The 21,059-nt window shown below is 37.2% G+C and overlaps 1 protein-coding gene across 1 annotated transcript in view; it reads left to right on the top strand.

Moving 5' to 3' along the window:
• Positions 1-21,059, top strand: part of LOC122795553 (interleukin-31 receptor subunit alpha-like) — a 1,451,325-nt gene that overhangs the window by 706,959 nt on the left and 723,307 nt on the right. Inside the window, exon 5 of the mRNA XM_044063779.1 lies at positions 8,891-9,017. Within this exon, the coding sequence (XP_043919714.1) occupies positions 8,891-9,017 (127 nt within the window). The remainder of the gene's footprint in view (positions 1-8,890; positions 9,018-21,059) is intronic.

The following is a 21,059-nucleotide window of genomic DNA, read 5'->3' on the forward strand; positions in this document are numbered from 1 at the left end:
ATTTGGAGGTGTCACAGTATACACAGGATTAACCTGCTACTTTGCATTATCTGTGTTTGTGGCAGCTGTTGCTGTGCCAGTGGTGCTTGTTGCTGCTTGCTCCTTGCTGCTTGCTGCTTGCTGCTTGCTGCTTGCTGTTTGCTACTTGCTGCTTGCTGCTTTTGCTGCTGGCTGTCCTTATATTTGTTTGATTTCTCTCTCTGTCTCTCTCTCTCTTTCTCTGTAGGTTTTGTGCAATGAATGTATTGCATGAGTGTAGTGTGGGTACTCAATGCTTTTGTAGGTATCTGCATAGGTCCATGTGATGGCCTCTGCACCAATTGTAAGGCAGCATTTGCTAATTGCATGCAGCCAGGTGTGTACTGATTGCATGTCTCACTGTGATTTTAGGACACTGCTATAAAAGTGTATGTGAGATAGGCGTTGCCCTTTCAGATTGTAGGGCGTGGACCATGCTGGTATGCTGTTGACGGTGTTCTGTGAGTGTGAAGGTTAGTACATCTCCCATGCTTCATGCTGTGTTGTAGATTCAGGTTGCTGCATTTCTCTTGCCTGTTCCCTGTAGTGAGTGTGTATGCATACTGACACCTACAACTATATGTCATATGTATTGCTATATAAATATATATATATATCTGTGTACATATACATACTTTCATATATGTATATTAGCTGACATTATTGGGTACAAGCTAACAATTAGCAGGGCTGTTTCTGTTAACACTACACTAGTATGGGAATCCAGTAATTGGGACTATAAAGGTCTGCCTGACATGCTTCAGGTAGTAGACATACTATATTGCCTTTATCTTCATTCCTACTATTACATGTTCCACTTATTTAGCACTATATTCCTGTATGAGAGTCATGGCTTAGTGGTAGGTCATACAGACTAGTGTTACAATGGTCTTGTGGTAGGGCCTACTAGTATGCTTATATTCTGCTTTTGACTTGAGTATAGGGCCTATCAATCAAAGTGCTGGAGGCACCTTTAAGCAGTTAAAGGGGTTAGTAGGTCTCACAGGAGCCAGGCTGTGTTGCAGATTCTGGTTGCTGCATTTATCTTCACTGTTTCCTGTAGTGAGTGTGTATGGATACTGACACCTACAACTATATTTCATATGTATTAATATATATTTATATATATGTATGTGTAGATATACATACCTTCATATATGTACATTACCTTACTTTATTATGTACAAGCTAACAAGTAGCAGGGCTGTATCTGTTAACACTGAACTAGTATGGGAATCCAGTAATTTGGCCATTAAAACTCTGCCTGACATGCTTCGGATAGTACATCTCCTATATTGCCTTTATACTGATTCCTACTATTACATGTTATATTTATTTTAGCAGTGTATTCTTGTAAGGCAGGCATGGCTTAGTGGTAGGTCATACAGACTAATGTTACCAAGGTCCTGGGTTCGAGACTGACAGTGGGAATTTATTTTTCTTTGCAAACATTCAAAATGAGTACAGGATCTGTCAATCAAAGTGCCATAAAGGCACTTTTAAGCACTTAAAAGCAGGTCTGCGCTCGTTTGCGCGGAGCTAATGCATGCGCACTGGCAGTTAGCTTGTGGGAGCGGCGCGCAAACGGTGTGCGCTGGGATAAACCTTAATTGGCTAGTGACACACATGTTCAGCACAGCACAGCTAGTTGCAAACAGTTTCAGCCTGTTAAACCGGTGCTTAGCAACGGGCACGCAGTTTGCAGCTTTTTATACACTACTCAGCTACGGGCAGTCTGTCTCACAGCAGCTTAGCTATCAGTACATTTCTGACTATTTTTATTATTGTGTTACTTCAAAATATATGCTCCATTTCATTCCATTTTACAAAAGGGAATACTTTTACATTTGTACAATACTGTCAGGGGGCTTTTTAGTGCTTATTTACAAAAAAAAAAAAAAAGGTTGTTATGGGGGCTCGAACCCTGCCTGCCTACTCTCGGGCCAGCAACTCTACCGCTAAGCTATTACTTCTTGGCTTACTTTGCATATTTAGTTCTTATATCCTTTTCCACTGACTGCTAACTGCAATTGCGCTAGTAGCACACTCGTGCACACGAGCGCACACAGTAGCAAACATTTACGGGGTTTAAAAAAAATAAAACAGGTTTTAATTTAATTTTATAACATCTCTTCACTTTATACACTGATGGTCTGTCGGGGCATGTGTTGTGTAGTGTGTTTATTCACATTTCCATGGCCTCTCTCGTGGCTGTTTACTTTCAGCCATTCTAGTCTTCCGGGGGCATGTCCGCTTGCAGGGCTTAGCCTACAGACACGCCCCCTACTCTCTTACACGGACCGTGTAAGAGTTACCTATGTGATTCAGCATGCCTCATGCACCTCATGCATATGCATGACATGCTGACATCACACCGTTTAACTGCAGCCTCCGTGTAAGAGTTATAACTCTTACACGGAGGCTTCGTGAATCTGGCCCATAGGCACACACACATTTATATAAATGAAAACAAAACATACTGACATATTTTTAGTTGCAAATATTATACATCACTCAGTCAAACATTACATAGTTCATTTAAATCCAGCCTTCTTTTAAATCTCATTCCTTCTCTAAAACATTATTCTGCATGTATTGTTCCCACAATTCTCATTTTTTTTTATTTCCCATGTCCATCTTATGCTGATTCCAGTTAGGCAATACTGATCATATAACCTTTGGATGATATACCCCCCTGTGGTGGATCTAGTCTCTAAACAGAGTCACCTAATTTAGTGGCAGCATCATCCCACACGAGCATTCATGACTGTAGAGTTCTACCGTCATCCCATAACTCAAATTCCTTTACTATTGAAGGTTCTCCTTTAAATATGCCAATAACTTGGGCCAAGTGGAACACTAACGTAAACTTATATATATATATATATAGCTGCTAATCTTTCATAACAACATGGTACATTAACTTTCTGTGCTGCCATCCTCCTTGTTGTGCCCAAAACCATCCATCTGTCCATTCACAAACCCTTTTCCCCATTTTTGCACATGGGATCAGGGTGTCACTTCAACAGCAACATAATCTTAGTACTACTAGCTTGTATTTTACTATAAAGGGTATGCAATCCTTTTAGTTTAGGCATAAGCTCCTACATAACACAGTAGGAAGGTTGTAAGTATCTACCAATTGGTAGCAAGAAGCAATGATTTTATTGTTTTTCTCATTAAAAATTGTTTTACTTTGTTGATGCTTTGTATTAATGCTACTGAACATGATGCTCTCGTAGTTGAGTTAATGAGTGGCATCATAAGTGCACTGTAATGGTAAAACCTGAATATGCATTCAAGTTAGTAAAAATGGAAAATAGTAAACACCTTTAGCGTAGGGAACTCCTCAATTTAATTTGTAAAATACTGACCCCAAGTTCTACCAGACAACAGCCTGTTGTCTGTCCATGTTTGAGCCATTTATTATCTATATCCCATCTGAAGTAACCTGCTTAGAAGCAGGGGATGATTGGTAACACTGAAGGCCAGTTAAAAATCATGGCTACATTTTGATTATCCTTACCATGATATTAACAAAGAAGTCTATGAATTTAGCTAGAGCAGTATATATTTAGTGGCCAGTTCTGAACCCTTGTTGGTTGTTGACATGTAAGAAATCATTTAGCTGTTACTGTATTTTCTTATGTCTTTGATAGAAGGCTTAGGATAATCATGAGACCAGTGTTGTCAACTTTGTGTTTCTCTGTTTTTGATCAGCAGTATTTTGCATGTTTTCATAAGTTTGGTACACAACCTTTTTTATAGACTTCTTTTAACAAGGACAATGACTGAGATAGAAATATATTGTGCTAGCTTCCTCAGGTAGAAGGCTGGTTGAGCATAGAAGCCAAGCTAAGTTAATTCATTATTTAAAGCTAACCTTTTGACAGTGATAAGTACAAAAATGAACTAGACAATCATTTTAAATAGTTGTATTTGTAGCTAGTGTTAGTATTCTACTTTGATAAGTAGAAATTTTTTGGATGATTAAGGGAAACTAATCTGCACATCAGTCAGGCATATATTGCAATGAAGTTATTCTCAGTATATCATCCCTGGTGTTACTGTTTTGTCATACTCAAGGATCCAGGTGGATTTTTGATACTTCTTTCTTACAGTGGTATAACATTTTTTTCAGTTTGGCATGTAAAATGCTGGAGTATATATTTTTGGGATCTAGGCTTCTTCGAGGACTTGATGCCATTGTATTTCATGTTCATTCAAGTGTCATTTTTATTGCCATATAATCTTCTGGAGATTTATTTGTTAAGTGGACTGACTTTCAACGTGCCTATCTTTTTAGTATGTCTACGAATATTCTACTCAGATAGTATAAAACCATACCTCTCAATTGCTGGGCATTAAAAGGTATAGCACTGGTCTTTACAACTCATATCAGAGTGTCAGAAAGAAAAGCACCTTCTTATTTTTCACAGTAGTAGATTTTTATACATTTGACCCTGTACCTTTAGTAGTAGTGAATCTTTGTATAAACTTAATTCATACATTTACTAAAGCATGCACCCATAATCAGGTCTGACTTTATGAAAAAGAACATAATTCTAGGAGGAGTAAGACTAAATCTTTTGACCAAAATCATGGCGTTGTGCCTAAATCATGGCAGTTGAGAGGTATGTATAAAACTGAGTCCATATCTGCAGTATGGTTTAGGCAGATCTAGTCAGTGACATCTAGTTCTTGTCACATGGTGTGGTGTTCATTTCTTCAGGCTTCTTATAATCACTGTGTCTGGTATTGAAAGAATACATATACTTCCAAATTAAAAGAAAAATACATAGGAACAAATTCACAGTGTAATCGTTTAGTGGATTTTACAGTTTTTTTATGTTTCCAGATTTCAAAATAAGGTTTTAATCACTTGTATGATTAGCTAGTATGCCTTTACCTGTGAACTGATTTATGTGTTTTGAGAATATGCCGTCTAGAATGTTACCTGTGCCAGGTTTCATGTTAGCTCCGCTTCAGTTCTTAGTTTTGAAAATCTTAGTGGCTGGTGTTCATGATTAGTTCTCTGAATGACTGTATTTGCCAACACGTGTTGAAATCTAATATTAAGAGCTCTCCTTTGCAGTCATTGTTAAGTAAACTATAATGTTTGTTAGTATGGGTTTAGCATTGTCTAGTCTGATATAAACATGTCTAGGGTACAGGGATTGTGGGTTACAATCTGTACTGATATTAGGATTGTTTTTGAACGCTGGGTACTCGCTGGCTATTTGGTTTGAAATTTAGAGTACATAGAATTATTTACTAATACTGCTACTCCAAGAGACATTCTTCTGTTTATATAATTACTAAGTACTGAATACCATCTAATATTGACTCTTAATTGTGGCTCTGAGGTCTTAACTATGACTTGGATACTACTAGTATGTGAAGCCTGTCAGTAATAACCACGCTTGAAAATTTGGAATTTTTTATATATTCTTTATTCAGATAAATGATTGTAAGTTCTTTAGATGTGAGTGCTTTAGATTTTGTGTTACTGGCTTTAAATTATGGGCATTAAGATAGCAATGTAGATCTGAATAATTTTCATTATCACCTGCACAGAGGAGGCATCTTACCTGTAAGAGCACTCATTTACGCCGTACTAGTTTAACAGTAGAATTAGTGTGGATGTAAATGCACAGAGCTCTTTTTTCATGTTGCTCATGGCGGGTAAGAAAGGAAGTACTGCTGAGACATTCTTCATTTATTTTTTACATGGACTGAGTTGATCTTTGAGTACTTTGAGTGACTTGTCTGACAATACACCTTTGTTTGGGGCATGTTTAGCTAGTGAGCTGGAAATAATAGAAATTATATCTAGTAGAAGGTTTGGCAGTGATAACTGCTTGGCTTGATGTTTAACAGGCCACAGACGGTAATTATGGTAGGTTAATATAGGTTAAATTATGGGGTTTACTAGGTAATAGTATATTGTAGTTAAGTTTTGTTTAATTGTTAGTGATTAGAGGATGATATTTTATCTGGTAACAGTAATCTTGTATTTATAAATCTTATATGTATTAATGGAGAGTGAAAAGAATATGTGTTTATAAGCTTTGTTTCTCTTAAACAGTTTAGCACATATGTTTGGCTTATAGCTGCCCATTTTGCTCATGTAACTGTAAATGTTTAAGGGAGCTGTCTAATGAAGGGAGTAAATTGTCCATCTTGGGTAGTGGCATGGAACAAAAAGGATGGGTGTGTCTAACTCACATTCAGAGAGAGAGAGAGAGAGAGTAAATAATCAATTGGTACATATGCAGGATTTCCTAGAAGCCAGTGCAGACTGTTACATCTGTTTGCTGAATTATTATTTTTTTTAAGTTTGTTAAAGATTCTTTGTTGGTAGCTTTAAAAGATAAAAAACAATAACTGACAACTGTTCCCTTTGTTGCATACAATATGTGTCTGTGCAATAAGCCAGTAAATGAGAGAAATTCATCACAAATGTATGTGTCTGTGACAACCAACATGCATCTGCCAGGACTGATCAGAAAGGGGGATATTTAAATAAAAGTACCAGTATAGAGTGCTGTGAGATCATTAACTACAATCTGAATGCATAGAAATTTCTGTGTACAGTTGCAGACCAGGTAGTTGTTAATAGTTTTTTAGCTTTTGTTAAAATAAATTTGTTTTAGTTTCAGCTCTAATGTCTAAAGGAACAGAGTTTCATAATATGGCCTTATGTAACAAGTATAGCAAGTCTGCAAAATTATAATTAGATTCGGCTAAGGGTAGTAGGGAACACATCTTGAGATCTGACATTTCTCTTTGGATAATGGTAGTGCAAATGGCAATAAATTTGTAAGGGTGGTAAAGGACACGGTGTGCAGGTGTGCAATTCTGCAGTTTTTGACTGAGCATAGTTCAGTACAGTTATAAGATGGGTGAGTGCGATTATGCAGGGAAGAAAATTTAAGAGAATGGTTTACGGGATTGATGCAGATAGATACAGGCTTTAGAATGGCTGGTTAGGGTCGTTTCCTTTTTTAGAAGAGTAGTAATTCATGAAAGCGTGGTAACAGTTGTTTGACTGAATCAAACAATGACATCTTCATCTTTCATTCTGTACATTCTTTTTGCATCTTTGTTTGATTCATTTTCTGGCACCTTTGTTGCCATCTAAGTGTTTGTTTGAACACTAGTTTGTTGCTTGGTGGGAGTATTATGCCTCCCCTTGCCTCTTCTTTATGATGGTTGTGGGGATGATAGGCAGGGATAATTCTCTTTATACCATGACCCCCCATTAATATTCCAAAACGTGCACTCTGATTGGCCAGCGTGCACGTTGTAAATCGACTTATACTAATGGAAAAAGGTCCGGTCGCCCGGACGTTTTCCATTAGTATAAGTCTTTTTAAAAACACTGTCTCGCTATGTTAAAGGAGTTTAACATAGTGACACAGGTTTAAAAAAAGCAACGGAGATCTCTGTTGCTTTTTTTAAAGCTGTCTCGCTATGTTAATCTCCTTTAACATAGCAACACAGTGTGTAAAAAGCAACGGAGATCTTGCTTTCTCCGTTGTTTTTTTTTAAACCTGTCTCGCTATGTTAAATGGGTTTAACATAGCGAGATGGCTTTAAAATAAGCAACGGAGATCTCCGTTGCTTATTTTAAAGATATCTCGCTATGTTAAACCCATTTAACATAGCGAAACAGTAAAAAGCAACGGAGATCTTGCTTTCTCCATTGCTTTTGGCCACAGCTCTGATGTACTGCGTAGGCATGCGCAGTACATCAGAACTGCCGCAGATACCAGACAGCTGCGGAAGGGCAGCAAAGAGGCATTATACAATGCCATTATTTAAGAAAAGTAATTATTTCTTTTCTTAAATAATGTCATAGATAATAGCAATAACGCCTGGGTGTGGGTAATGCGGGATTTACCCACGGTTGTCTTTGTTTGGTCCCTCGGGCTTCGCCCTTGGGACCAAACCACGCCAACCGTGGGTAAATCCTGCACTACCCACACCCAGGCGTGGGTTATTGCTATATTATTATGGAACTTGCCAAGGGAATAATGACAGAAACATTGAGTGAATATTTACGTGTTCAGTGGGCAGATCAGAAGAGTGTTACATATGTGTATGCTTCCTATTTTAATAGTGGGTGGGATTCTGAGGAGGAAGAAGTCTGACTTTAAGAAATTCTTATATTTTGTCCAGCTCCCAGCAAACTATGCCATTTTTAATGCATGTAATGTTAGAAATATCAGCATATGCAATTTATTTCATTATTGTAAGTCATAATTTTGACTGTACCCAAAGGGAAGATGCGAGTATGTGTAAATATTCTGAATCATTCTGAGCAAATAATAGTAAAATTATAAGAAAAGTGGTGTTTTGCCCCTAATCCCTATGGGTATGTGGAAATGAAGCTCCACTCCTTTCACTTTCACTCCCTTATTAATACAGCGTACATTCAGGTTGCTACAGACAATAAGGTAGGTTAGATACAACAATGTTTAAAAAGTCAGTCACCTGTGTGATATCTTTCATTCAACTGTACACAGAAAAAAGTCATTTAAAGACCACAGTTCTGGTTGACTGCAGTAGGGCTGCTCAGAAGAGACTCATGTTCATGGGGATGTCGTATTGTTCAATTGTTCATGTTCATTGTTTTACAGATAGAGGCTGCTGGGATTTCTGCCTTCTTATCCAGTTTTATGCCTTTGTGTCATTAATTAATCTACATGATATGCAGTGTAAAGCACTATGATATGATGTGATGTCCTTAAATGAATGATTTTATCATAAGCAAACTGATTTATTGAAAGTAGACATAACTGTTTTTACATAAACGTTGAAGAATTAAGCATAAGCACCTTCTGTCTTTAACATTTTTATTTCATAGTTTCACCAGAAAAACCAAGAAATATCTCCTGTGTTTTTTATTACAAGAAGAATTTGACATGTACTTGGGATCCAGGCAAAGAAACATTTCTTCCAACCACATACATACTAATTCGCAGAATGCATGGGTAGGTATATGATTAAAAATTTAAACATTTCTAAATAATCAAGGTCACAAGAATGCCTGATCAAATTTTACAAAAAGAACATGATCTGAATAATATTCAAAGTTTCATTTCACAGATTTTCCTCTTTCTATGATGATGAAATGAACAAACATAAGCAATAACTTCAGCCTGACTTGCATGTCAGAATCATAAACTGTGCTTGTTATATTTGAACTGCCTTCACACAGTAACAGGATAAAGGAATATGTGGAACTTAAGAGCAAAGTTACTGGTTGCATTTATTTTGTGCTGAAACATTACAAAAAGTGTACCCAGTGAGATTTCAGTGCATGCTAAAGTACATGCATGCAAACACCAGCCATGATATACTCATATCTCTCAACCTCTCAGTGCAAGAAATCTGGACAAAGCCAGAAATAATGGGGGACAAAGGCCCAGAAATAGGGGCAGATTTTAAATATTGTTCCTATAAACTTAGAAAATTGGTAGAATTACAGGTTTTTCATTACTGTGCATTTTCTGAATGATTTGATGACTGAAACTCAAATGTATGTAATTATTTAGTGATATTTAATGACTTTAGCCCTCAATGATTTTCCAGAAAAAGACAGATTTTATGAGGAATAGCCCAAAAATATGAGGCAAAAATCTGGACAGTTGAGAGGTATGGATAAACTTCATCCCATTTTAGTTATGTAGCCTGGGAGATAAATTGCATAATATTTTTCATAGCACTTAGGGGTTAATATTTGTTTATATCAAAAGCAAGCTTATTTATTTGTTAATTTACTCTCCAATTACCTCCTTTAGTTATCTCAAGATTGTGAGGGAACAAAAAGTATCCCAGAAGTCAATGGTGCAGGTTATAATCAAAAATAAGATAGCAGCCTAACATGGACGGCATACATATAATCACACACGCATGCACACACACACACACACACACACACACACACACACACACACACACACACACACACACACACACACACACACACACACACACACACACACACACAATTTAGGGGACTGCCAGTTTACCTACAGCATATGTTTGGGATGTACGAAGAAACCAGAGCACCCAGAGAAAGGCCTAAGAGACACAACAAAGCTTTCAAAATAAGGCAACATCCTCACTGAGAAACAAACTGGAGTAAACTGTCATGTATGGTTTTATAGTGAGGTGAAATGTGCATTGATAATGTTAAAATTCTATGATTTGCATATTAATTCAATGTACTATGGCTGCAGTATTGGTGTTCTGTAATTCAGTAGAAGTTTTAACTCAGCATCAATGTTCAGTCATCATGTCACTAACTCCATGAACTTTCATGCCAAAGGACAAATTCTTCACTTGCTTGTCACAGTAGAATTCTCTGCGCAAACACAGACACACACACACCACACACACACACACACACACACACACACACACACACACACACACACACACACACACACACGCACACATATTCTTTCTGTGTCGGGTTGTATCTGCCAGTGTGCTAAGTTTTCTTTCATGTTAAATAGTATTTCCCCCCTCACAAACTCAATTTTTGTTGTGGTTTCTTCAAGTTCTCTAGACAGCATGTTTTGGGCCTTGGTTTGACCTAGAGCCGTAGCTGATATCAGCATATTAAGATGGCTCTGTTTGCATTTTGTTGTTTTCCATCTAAGACACTAAACATCTTTACCAAAGTTAACTGACAATGGAAGATGAAAGAGTCATCTCTCACTCTTAGGATGTTACATGAGTGTACCATCTCTTTTGGTACATAGTACATGGTGTGCTCACCATGTCTTCTGACTGCTCTTTCACTGTAATAAAGCAACAAAATATACAAAGCTATGTATGGGCTTACAGCTGCAATTTACTTGCTGTATCGAAGATGATAAAAGCTGTACCTAGACAAACTTGCACACACCAGTATATGGCATGGTTGTAGCATGAAGTATACCACACAGTCCATTTATCCTACCAAAGTTTAACTTTTCCATAAGGCAAATGGATGGGGCTTTCTGAATGAGAGACAGGATCTTTTGCCTGGTGACACCCCAGAAATCATATTTATAGAGAATGAAGACGATAGAAAATAGAAAGGAGAAGGTGCTTCAGGAAGAGCTAAATTCACAACTGATAAGGCTAAGGGATAAAGAAAAAGAAGCTTCTATTCAGCATGATGTGAGTGAATGAAGCTGAATGAAGTGAATCTAAAGTAGGAAGGAAGTGTGTGGGAGAGGCATGCATGGGACAAGAATATGTGTAATGGTGAAGCTATGAGGCTAAGTACATAGCCTTCTTGCATTATTTGCCACAATTACCACCAAATCACATTGTCTCCTATCAGAGTATCTGCAGTTGTGGATAGTTCTGATCTATACATTCTCATGTTGGTAAGTGTTAACAGCACAACAGGTCATTGTTAGTCTGCTCTTTGATCGTTAGCTTTATAACATATAGCATGTATTTAGTATTTTTGGGTTGGCTTGCATGAGGAAATACCGTACGGTGCTTCAACCATAAAGATACTTCTACAGGAGTGGCCACACCAGTGCAACTCCTTGCGCAAATCAATAAAGATGAAAGCAAATCAATAAGAAGACAAAAGTCTTTTCCAAAATGATGTTCCAGCCAATAAGTGCATTTTACCATTGATATTAATTTGTAGTCATGCCTTCAAACATGAACCGGAAGCAAAGGTGCTACCATTTTCTTTCTTTCTTTCTTTCTTTCTTTCTTTCTTTCTTTCTTTTTTTTTAACAATTTCTGTACCTACCACCTCATTTATATTCAGTACTACAAAGCCACATATTGCTTTTTCTCAGTAATTTTAAAATGCCATGTCTTGCTTCACTGTGATCATAAAGGACAAAGCAAAATGTCTCAGCTGCACGCACTGAAATCTGTTTAGCATCAGTTTATGCATTAATTGGCCAGGCTAGTAAGTACAAAGCAAAAGGGTAAGCTGCAGTCAGTAAAATCTCTCTTCAATCCCCCCTCTACATTATGTTGCTTTTCCAAAAAAAAAAAAAAAATTGTTGGCTCCCTGCGAAGCTGCGGCTGTATCAGCTCATTCTAGAGATAAGCATATTTTGTCTTCTTTTGTACAAAAAACTCAAAAGGTCAGTTTCTACACTTCCAATTGAAGGTACAATAGGTTACAGCAGACAGAAGTTACTAGAAATTAAACAGTCAACATCTACATGTTGCTGGATCAATGCCTTGAAGTCTGTGGAGTATCTGGGGCCTACTACATTCACAGAGTCACAACAGCTGGGAATTTTAACTTTGCACACTCTAGTATGTATGAAACTGGTAGAAGAAGGTTTTGGAACATGGTGGACAAGGAAAAAGAGAAAAAATGTCAAAAGAACAAGGTGAAGAGGATGCAGAGCAGATATTGCTGTTAAGCTAAAAGCAAACGCTTACAGGCCTGCCCTACCAACAATACTGCTGACCACTGGACAGCAAGATGGACTTCTTTAGACTAGACCTCTGCAATAAGAACAAGGTGAGAAATACTTGTTTATTTTTGTTTACTTAAATGTGCTGCATGACAAGATAAATGACAGTACAGTAAGCTTAGAGAGTCTCACACTGTTTCATGCAGACAGAAACCAAACACTGTGTGGAAAGGTCAGAGGAAGAGGAGTCTGCATCTACGTCAACAAAAGATGGTGCAGTAACTTTGAAATCTTACTATCATACTGCTGTGACAACTTAGAGCTTCTGTCTACCAGATGTAGACCTTTTTACTTGCCCAGGAAGTTGAATGGGGTCAGTGTAATAGTGCTGTACATCCCACTAAGTGCTAATACCACGGAGGCTCTAAATAAACTGTGCCATCATGTAGGTGAGCTGCAGAGCAAAAATCTTGACTTTGTACATGTGGTAGCAGAGGACTTTATTAAGTTAAATCTGAAAGAAGTACTCCCACACTACCCTCATTATGTGGACATTCCCACTAGAGGTGATAATATCCTGGATAAGGTGCATTCAAACTTAAAGAAAGCCTACAAGGCAATGCAACCTCCACAAATGAGAAACTCTAACCATTACATCATCTTGCTATCACCAGCCTACAAACCAGACCTGATTAGAGAGAAATCCATGAAGAAACAAATCAGGGTCTGGCCAAACGGTGCCAGGGAAGCCCTCCAAGACTGCTTTGAATGAAAGAGCATGCAGAGAGGAGGTGACATCTCTGATCAGGTGGTGTGTGGGGAACAACCTTGACCCGAATGTAAGCAAAACCAAAGAGATTATCATCAAATTCAGGAAAAAGAAAACTATCCAGCACTCATGATCAATGCCGAGAGTGTAGAGAGGATTAAGTGTTCGAAATTCCTAGGCATACACATACCATAGGATTTCTTGTGGTTGAGTAACACCATCCAGCTGGTCAAGAAAGTGCATCAACTCCTCAATTTTTTGAGAAGGGTGAAGAAAGCTAAGCTCATGCCTCATATCCTCTCCACCTTCTATAGGGGTGTTATTGAGAGTATCCTCACCAGCAACTTCACAGTGTGGTTTGGAAGTTGTACAGCTACAGAAAAGAAGGCAGTACAGAGAGCGATGAGGGTCGCAGAGAAAGTAATGGGTACCAGTCTTCCATCTATACAACTTCACTCTGCAAGAAACATCAAAAAGGCCACCAAAATAATACAAGACACCATGTATCTAGTGAATGGAGTGTCTAAGCATCTGGTATCAGGTAGAAGATATTGCAGCATCCGCTGCAGGACTACCAGATTCAACAACAGTTTCTACCCAACAGTGGTCAGACTTCTGAACTCGGGCATAAGTCACAGAGAACTGGACATTAACTAATACCTATAGTCTGTTGTCTAATATATACCACACAAATTCTAAGTGCAATATTTGCTTATATTACCCTATCAAGTGCAATTTTAAACAGACAACTTAGACAATGTGCAAGCTGTAATGAGTCTTTTATTGAAATGGGGCAATTATTATAACTTAGGGGAGGATATACTTATTCTGTATTCAAGTGCTGGAATTTTTCTGCTCTTTTGTATGGGTACTGGGAGTATGATTGTATATGTTAGTTGTGTTTATTGTGTTATTTGTTTGTGTTGTTTTTACTTTCTGTTTGTAATCATAGGAAGGGGCTGATACACACAACTTCATTCAGGCTGCACGTGTATGGTCCTAAATGACAGTAACATTTACTTTGAATCTTTGAATCATTATCATAGAGTACATAGCACAGTGTCAGAGCTAAGCTTAGTAAAATATGTTTCTCAAACCTTTTCTACATTAATGGCAATCATTCATAACCATGCCATCTATATGATGCATTGCATTACTTCTGTAAGTGCACGTATAGCATACTGGCTCCTTGGTGTAGGGGGATGGAGCCCTGACTGTGGCCCAGAGGACTGAGGTTTGATTAGCAGCCTTGGCACTGAAAATATACTAAATTGTATAGGGATTAAATGAAATATATTTTTCAAGAGAAGTGCTACTACTAAGCAGATTTTGGAAAGAGTGCCCCATGAAAGGGGTTACAGAGATTTTAAAATGAATTGATGCATCATAGGGTCCTAAAGCCTTTACAAGCCTAGCCGTAGGATTACCCTGGCATTGTGCCACCTGAACTTAGTTCCTAGTGCCTCTGTCAAGTAGAGCCACTGGAGTGATCCCCAGGTGAATATTCTATTTCCCCTCCACTCATCAAGATTCCTCTTGAAGAGGGCCAGTGAGGTGCTCTGCTTGACATATATGGAAAGTCTATTCCATAAATAATCAGCCCTTGCAAGTCTTGAACCCAGGACCCTGCACACCATAACCACAGCAATGTATCACTAAGCCATCTGCTGCTACATTTTCAATGAATATTGTACATTTGTTAAAAACTACTACAAGAGTATAAGTTGTCAAGGCAAATTTGATTGTAACACCAAAGCTATTATTTATGTAAGTCAAGGCTCTTCTAGTGATGTGTTCTATGTAGAACATGACGAGCAGTCTGTGAGAAAAAGAATATACATTGTAATGACATCAAAAAAAGGTAATCTGAGCAACACTTTATTCAAACATTCTTTACTTTGTAATAACTTCAATACATTTACATTTTGTATACTAGAAAAGGTGGACAATTCTGAAAGAGCTGAGCCATAGAAGGAGTTGCTGGGAAAAGAAGAACTGTTGTGGCAACTTAGGTTAGATGCACACACTTTTCCTGGTATTAATGATCATGTTTCTATTTTAACAGTTTTGAAATATAGAAGTTATTTTGTTTCTTCATTGAAAATGTATGTAGTATTGCCTGATGCACTATGGGTGTTTTTAAATGAGATTTTTTATTTTATTTTCATTATTTGCTTAAGAGATTTGATTGGACATTTTTACACTGGTTTTAATTGAGGTGTATATAAATTTATTTAAGTAAATGAAGTGAGTAGTTTTGATAAAGTCCGATGTTGAGGATGAAAGCACTTAGCTGCCTATTTGGTGATTTTCCCCAAATTGCACATTTGGTGATATTTACATTTTTATTAAACTGCAATCACTTTTATTAACCTGTATTCATGATATGTTTTTAACATACCTATGAATTCAGTGGATTGTCTAAGAGGTGTTTTCCTTACTTTTGTATTTGTTTACAGTTTGTTCTTTTGGGTTGTGGTTACTCGTATGTAGCTATCATATTAAGTGCTTAGTTATAAAGTCAGGAAGGCCTGCACCTATGCACTCTTTGGAAATCATCAAAATCACATTGTAGTGGTGGACAGAATCCTGTCTACAGTAGGAAGAGCTAAAGCTGTTTCTTGTATTTTTCTTAAAATGAGAATATATTTCATGATCATTCAACAAAGGATGTACTTTGCAGCTGCAGCTAGTGGAGCTATGTGTTTTTACTTTTTTCAAGATAAAACCAAAGATAAGCTACCAAGAAAAGACCAATAACCATGGGAGCAAAAACAAAATGTTCTGAGGTTCTATTAATTGAGGTATGTTCTGTTTTTCTAAAGAAACTGCAAGGACTCTTACATGGATTACGCAGAAGTTTCTGTACTTTGAAGGGTTATATAAACTGAAACCCTTGGACTGATGTCTGATGATCATCCACCATTCTTATACAGGAAAACAAAAATGGATTCTATGTTATATAAATTGTAATTCTACTTTTATCTGTTATTTTTAATTTTCCCCATACTTTTATGTTATGTGCTGTTCAGCTGATTTACCTGATTTCTTAAGTTGGTGCTTTTAGACTTTGTCCATTCTTAAAGACATAGAAATATATTGCTCCTCCCTGTATGGACAGTCTTACTATCACCCCATAGACCACCATAATATATTTAAACAAATACCATCTGAAAGTACAGATAATCCACCAGTGTAAGGTTTTGCCTTTTCACTCCTGATATCCAATTACAGTGATTCTGAGACTGAACTAGATCAGTGAAAAGTAGTATTTTTTTTCCATTTTCTTCAATATGGTGTGACCCCCAGACATAGTATATACAAACAGTCTAAGTTTGTATACTGTAGTATCAGATTACCTTTTCTGTGACTTCAGTTTTTTTTTTTTTTTTTTTTTTTTTGCATGTGTTGGCTATATCTCTGCTCATTTGAAGATTTCTGTTGCATGCATTGGCTATATCTCTGCTCATTTGAAGATTTCTGTTTGAGGTTTCTGTAATTTATCCTGAATTGGTTTATATTTATTCAGTGTCTGATTTTGTCTCTGCTTGTGGTGTTTTCCACTTTTCTGGTCTCTGATGTATTAGTGTACTATCATGTCTACTGCATTTATCTAAACTCAGTAACAATCGATCTTTGATTCCTTTCATGCAGTTGCCAGATAGATAACCCAATAATAAAGGAATGCCTCCTTTATAAGAGTCGCACTCTGTTTTAATAATCTGTTTCCTGGCTGCTAAGACAGAGACTAGTATTGGTCTAAGACTGGATTATCATCACTGTTATTTAGTTTACTGCATACACAGGCGTACTCAGACCCACAGAGATGCAAACATTGCCATATAATGACCTACTCTGTGCAGTCCTCACACATAGTGTGCTACTACTACAACATTACTGTTTTGCCTTGCATAATCATATTATATAAAGTCAGTACTGTCACAACTCATTTGTAGTATGTGCTGTTGAACATTAAACCTTAATGTGAACTTAATAGATGATAAGGTAACATACAGCCCAGTCAACAGAAAATGTATTATGCTGATTACTGCTGCAAGCAGTGTACTCCATGCCCTGATTTGCACCACACCACACAATGCCACCTTCCTCAAACCACAGGTGTGTAGACATGACTTATAGAGGACAACAGTGCTAGAAAAACAATAGTCAATCAAGTAAAAAAAATATCATCTCAACTAGGAAGCCAGGATCTCTTAACAAATAAGTCAAACCCTCCCTGTGTGTGAAATCTGACAGTTAAAATATTTTTTTTACTCTAACCAGATGCTAGACTTTGATACTGTTGTCTTTATTTATCACTTACCTCCATGCCTCTCAACCATACAGATTTTGGCTGAATGTCCAGATTTTTGGCTCCTATTTTTGGTCTGTTCCTCATAACATTTCTGGTTTTCTGGCAAATCATTACAGATCAGTCACTAAATACTACTAAATAATGACAGAAATTTTAGTTTTACGACATCAAATCCTACAGAAAATACACAATAATGCAATACCTGTTATTATTGCAACTTTATAAGTTTATAGGAATAATATTTAAATCCCGTCCCAATTTTTGGGCCTTTGTCCCCCCATTCTTTCTGGCTTTGCCCAGATTTCTTGCAATGACAGGTTGAGAGGTATGCTTACCTCTTACAAGGTCAATATGGAACACAGAGCCTAACAATGTGCGACATACAGCCAAAATGTGAAACACCCTATTTTCATACTGTGTGAAAAGGTATCATTTCCATGGTGCCTGGTTGAAGTAGACTTTCAAACAAAAGCATGTAAGTTCATAGCCAAAAATAAAACTGAACATTTCTAATAAAAACGCAACTTGTAATTTATGTCAAACTTTATTTTGTACTCTACAAAACCATAAATAACCAAATACAAAACACACTGCTACAGAGCATCAAACTAAAATTAAAACTACTACTACATAGAATCAAACTAAAACTGCCCATTAGTACTGTTTCCTATAATATTACATGGCTCTGTTTGCTAAACACTGTCTGATATACATTTAACATTGCAAAGAATTCTACATGTGTGCATTGTGTTTTATCTACGGACATATGTATTTAATGTACATTAGCTGCACACTCCTTATTGTATACCATTGTATGCAACTGGTCAAGAATATATCACAAAATGTTCTGCATACTGCATAGCTCCACTAAAACTTCTCCAGAAGTCTTCATCTGTGCATCAGGAGAGAAACTGTTACTCCATAGATCAACTAAAATGAAGTTCTGCATGATTAAGTGCTGCATCACTGTTTACCAAAATACCTTCAATGCTGTACCACAGTACATCTTATTGTACAATCATTTTTTTGGGTGGCGAATGCCAGGGTACCTTTTTGGCTAGGCTTATATAGGCCCTAGGGCCAATAGACTAGTACCTACCTATGAACCTATGAACAAGTCCACAGCCACAAATAACAGCAGTGATGACCTCAGTGTTAAGAGCAGAAAATGCAGCATTATGAAATGTAACAAAAGTACAGTTTTAGGAACAGAACAGTAAACTCAGACCAGAATGCAACAGCAATTTGCTACTGTAATTCATTCAAAAAAGTTAATGGAACAGGTTTTTGCATCAACCTACATTTTGTGAACAATGAAGTATGAACTGCAACTCAGGTGTTTACTAACAGAATACAGTCTTAATTCATTTAAAAAGATAATAGCATGTGTTTTGTATCAGCCTTTCTTCTCTAAACAATGATAAGCATGAACTTATAGTTTGTCATTACAATACCACAATCCTTTTAAACTGAACAGACTTGCGCCAACTTACATTGCCTGAGTAATAAGTACGAACCTCTGTACGTAAGCATTACTGACAGACTGCATTTTTTCACTTAAAAAGTTTAGCAACAGTTTTTTTCATCAAACTATATTGTCTGAACACTTTAATCTTTCTAAACAGATATCACCATGAGTGAGTACAAAAGTAATACAAAATGTTTTGCATAAATCTACATTTAGAACAATAGGCTGCTCTTATGAAAAAGTGCACTAAAGTTGTTTGAAAGTTTATAAAACAACCAAGAGGTATCCCATCACATTAACCACACACTATCTGAATAATAAGCATAAACTTCTCATCTGTAGTAACTGACTAAAGTGAAAGTAAATACTAGAATAGGTTTTGCATAGACCTGTATTTTGTTAAATAATTGCAAAGCATGAAACTAATGTCTAACATTGCTAACATAATGCAACCCTCAACGATTTTTCACCAAGGAAGAAGCTTCTTACATCAACTTACATTGTATAACCTTTACTGAAACACTGCACCAGAAATCCTTTAAAAGTTAATAGATCAAACAAGTTTTGCATCACTATATATTATTTTAGCAATAACCAGCATAAATCTCCAATCTTGCATTAATGACCACAATCAAATTCAAAAAGGTAATTGAACAAACTTTGCATAAACCTACATTTCATTTCCTTCCAATCTGACAAAGTATAAAACTGACATCTACTATTACTGACACATTATAATCTGTGCCAACTGACCAAGAAAAAGATAACTTATATGTAGAACCCCCCCCCCCAAAAAATGAAAACTAAGCCTCTTTCTAATTCTAATCTTGACTAACTGAATCAAATGAAGTAACATTAACCAACGTAAACCTCCAATATGGCATTAATGACTTTACATACTATTACTGACCCACTGTAATCCTCGCTAATTCACCAAGGAAAAGCTTATTTTTCTGTGCAGACCCCCCCCCCCAAAATAAAACAATAAATAAATTTAAAAAAATAATAGTAATACTCTTTCTAATCCTAATCTTAACCAACTGAGCAAAATGAAGTTAGGAACTTACCTGTGTACAGCTATGTCAAGCTGCTCCATCAGAAACCACACTGGGCTCCAGAGGGAAAAAAACCCAGGTAGCAAGGTAGGCAGCTCTAACCTCCAGCAACTGTGGCATAAATAAACAAATGAAATGCAGGCAAACTCCACAAAACCTCCAAATCAGCCCAGCAGAAGTGCCACCATCCCAACGTCCTAACTATGCTCGATAAACCTCAAACCTTAAGGTTAAGATGGAATTAGGATCTTTCTGTGAGCTGAGCAAAGGTTTGGATTGGTGACACTCTGCAATGCACACTCCTGCAGGCTGCAGCTTATCTGCATCTTTTCTCATAGTCCTTCAGTTTAAATCTCCTTCGCCAGTGCATTCCTCCGGTCTTTCTCACACCTTCACTAAGAATACTTGCAGCAGCTATAGAAGGAAAACTCCAAAACTCCTCCAGAAAAAGAAGTGTGTTCCAAAAGTAAACAGAAGAATAAGTGTTCTATGATACCCATTTTTCAAGGTTATTGCAATGGACGAAAGCAATTGTGATGTTACTATTGGCTGTGCTGTTAGGGGAAAGTCCTGTAGTGATTGACCAATTTCTTTCTCACCTCATCGGCTTGCTTTGCCTACAAAATTATTTCTTGACTGGCTTATATACCTCAATGCCAACTGGCTCCATTTGCAGTATACAAGCCAATCAAAAAACTCAAAGTGGAACCACCGCTGCTCATTGTGGGGCAGTGGAAAAGCTCCTGAGAGAGCCTTTAAAGGGACAATCCCAGGGATTTTTTGTTTTGATTCAGCCTTTGTTTACATTTCAGGTTTGCCTTTCTGAGCGTGCTCACCTTTGGCTGAGGGGGGAGGGGGAAAGGTCTCTGCAGGAAGTTTCAAAGGTGACAGCAAAATTCCATCTGAAATTGCAGTTGTACTGACAACAGCTTTCCCTGTGAGCCATTCATTACTTTAATCTGTCCATTTCACACATTCAGAAAAGCAGCCTTTCAGGTTTTTACGACTTGACTGCTGCTGCTTCTCTACA

Source organism: Protopterus annectens, chromosome 2.part2 (genome assembly GCF_019279795.1).
Source record: "Protopterus annectens isolate FY-2018-M chromosome 2.part2, PAN1.0, whole genome shotgun sequence".
NCBI lineage: Eukaryota > Metazoa > Chordata > Ceratodontiformes > Protopteridae > Protopterus > Protopterus annectens.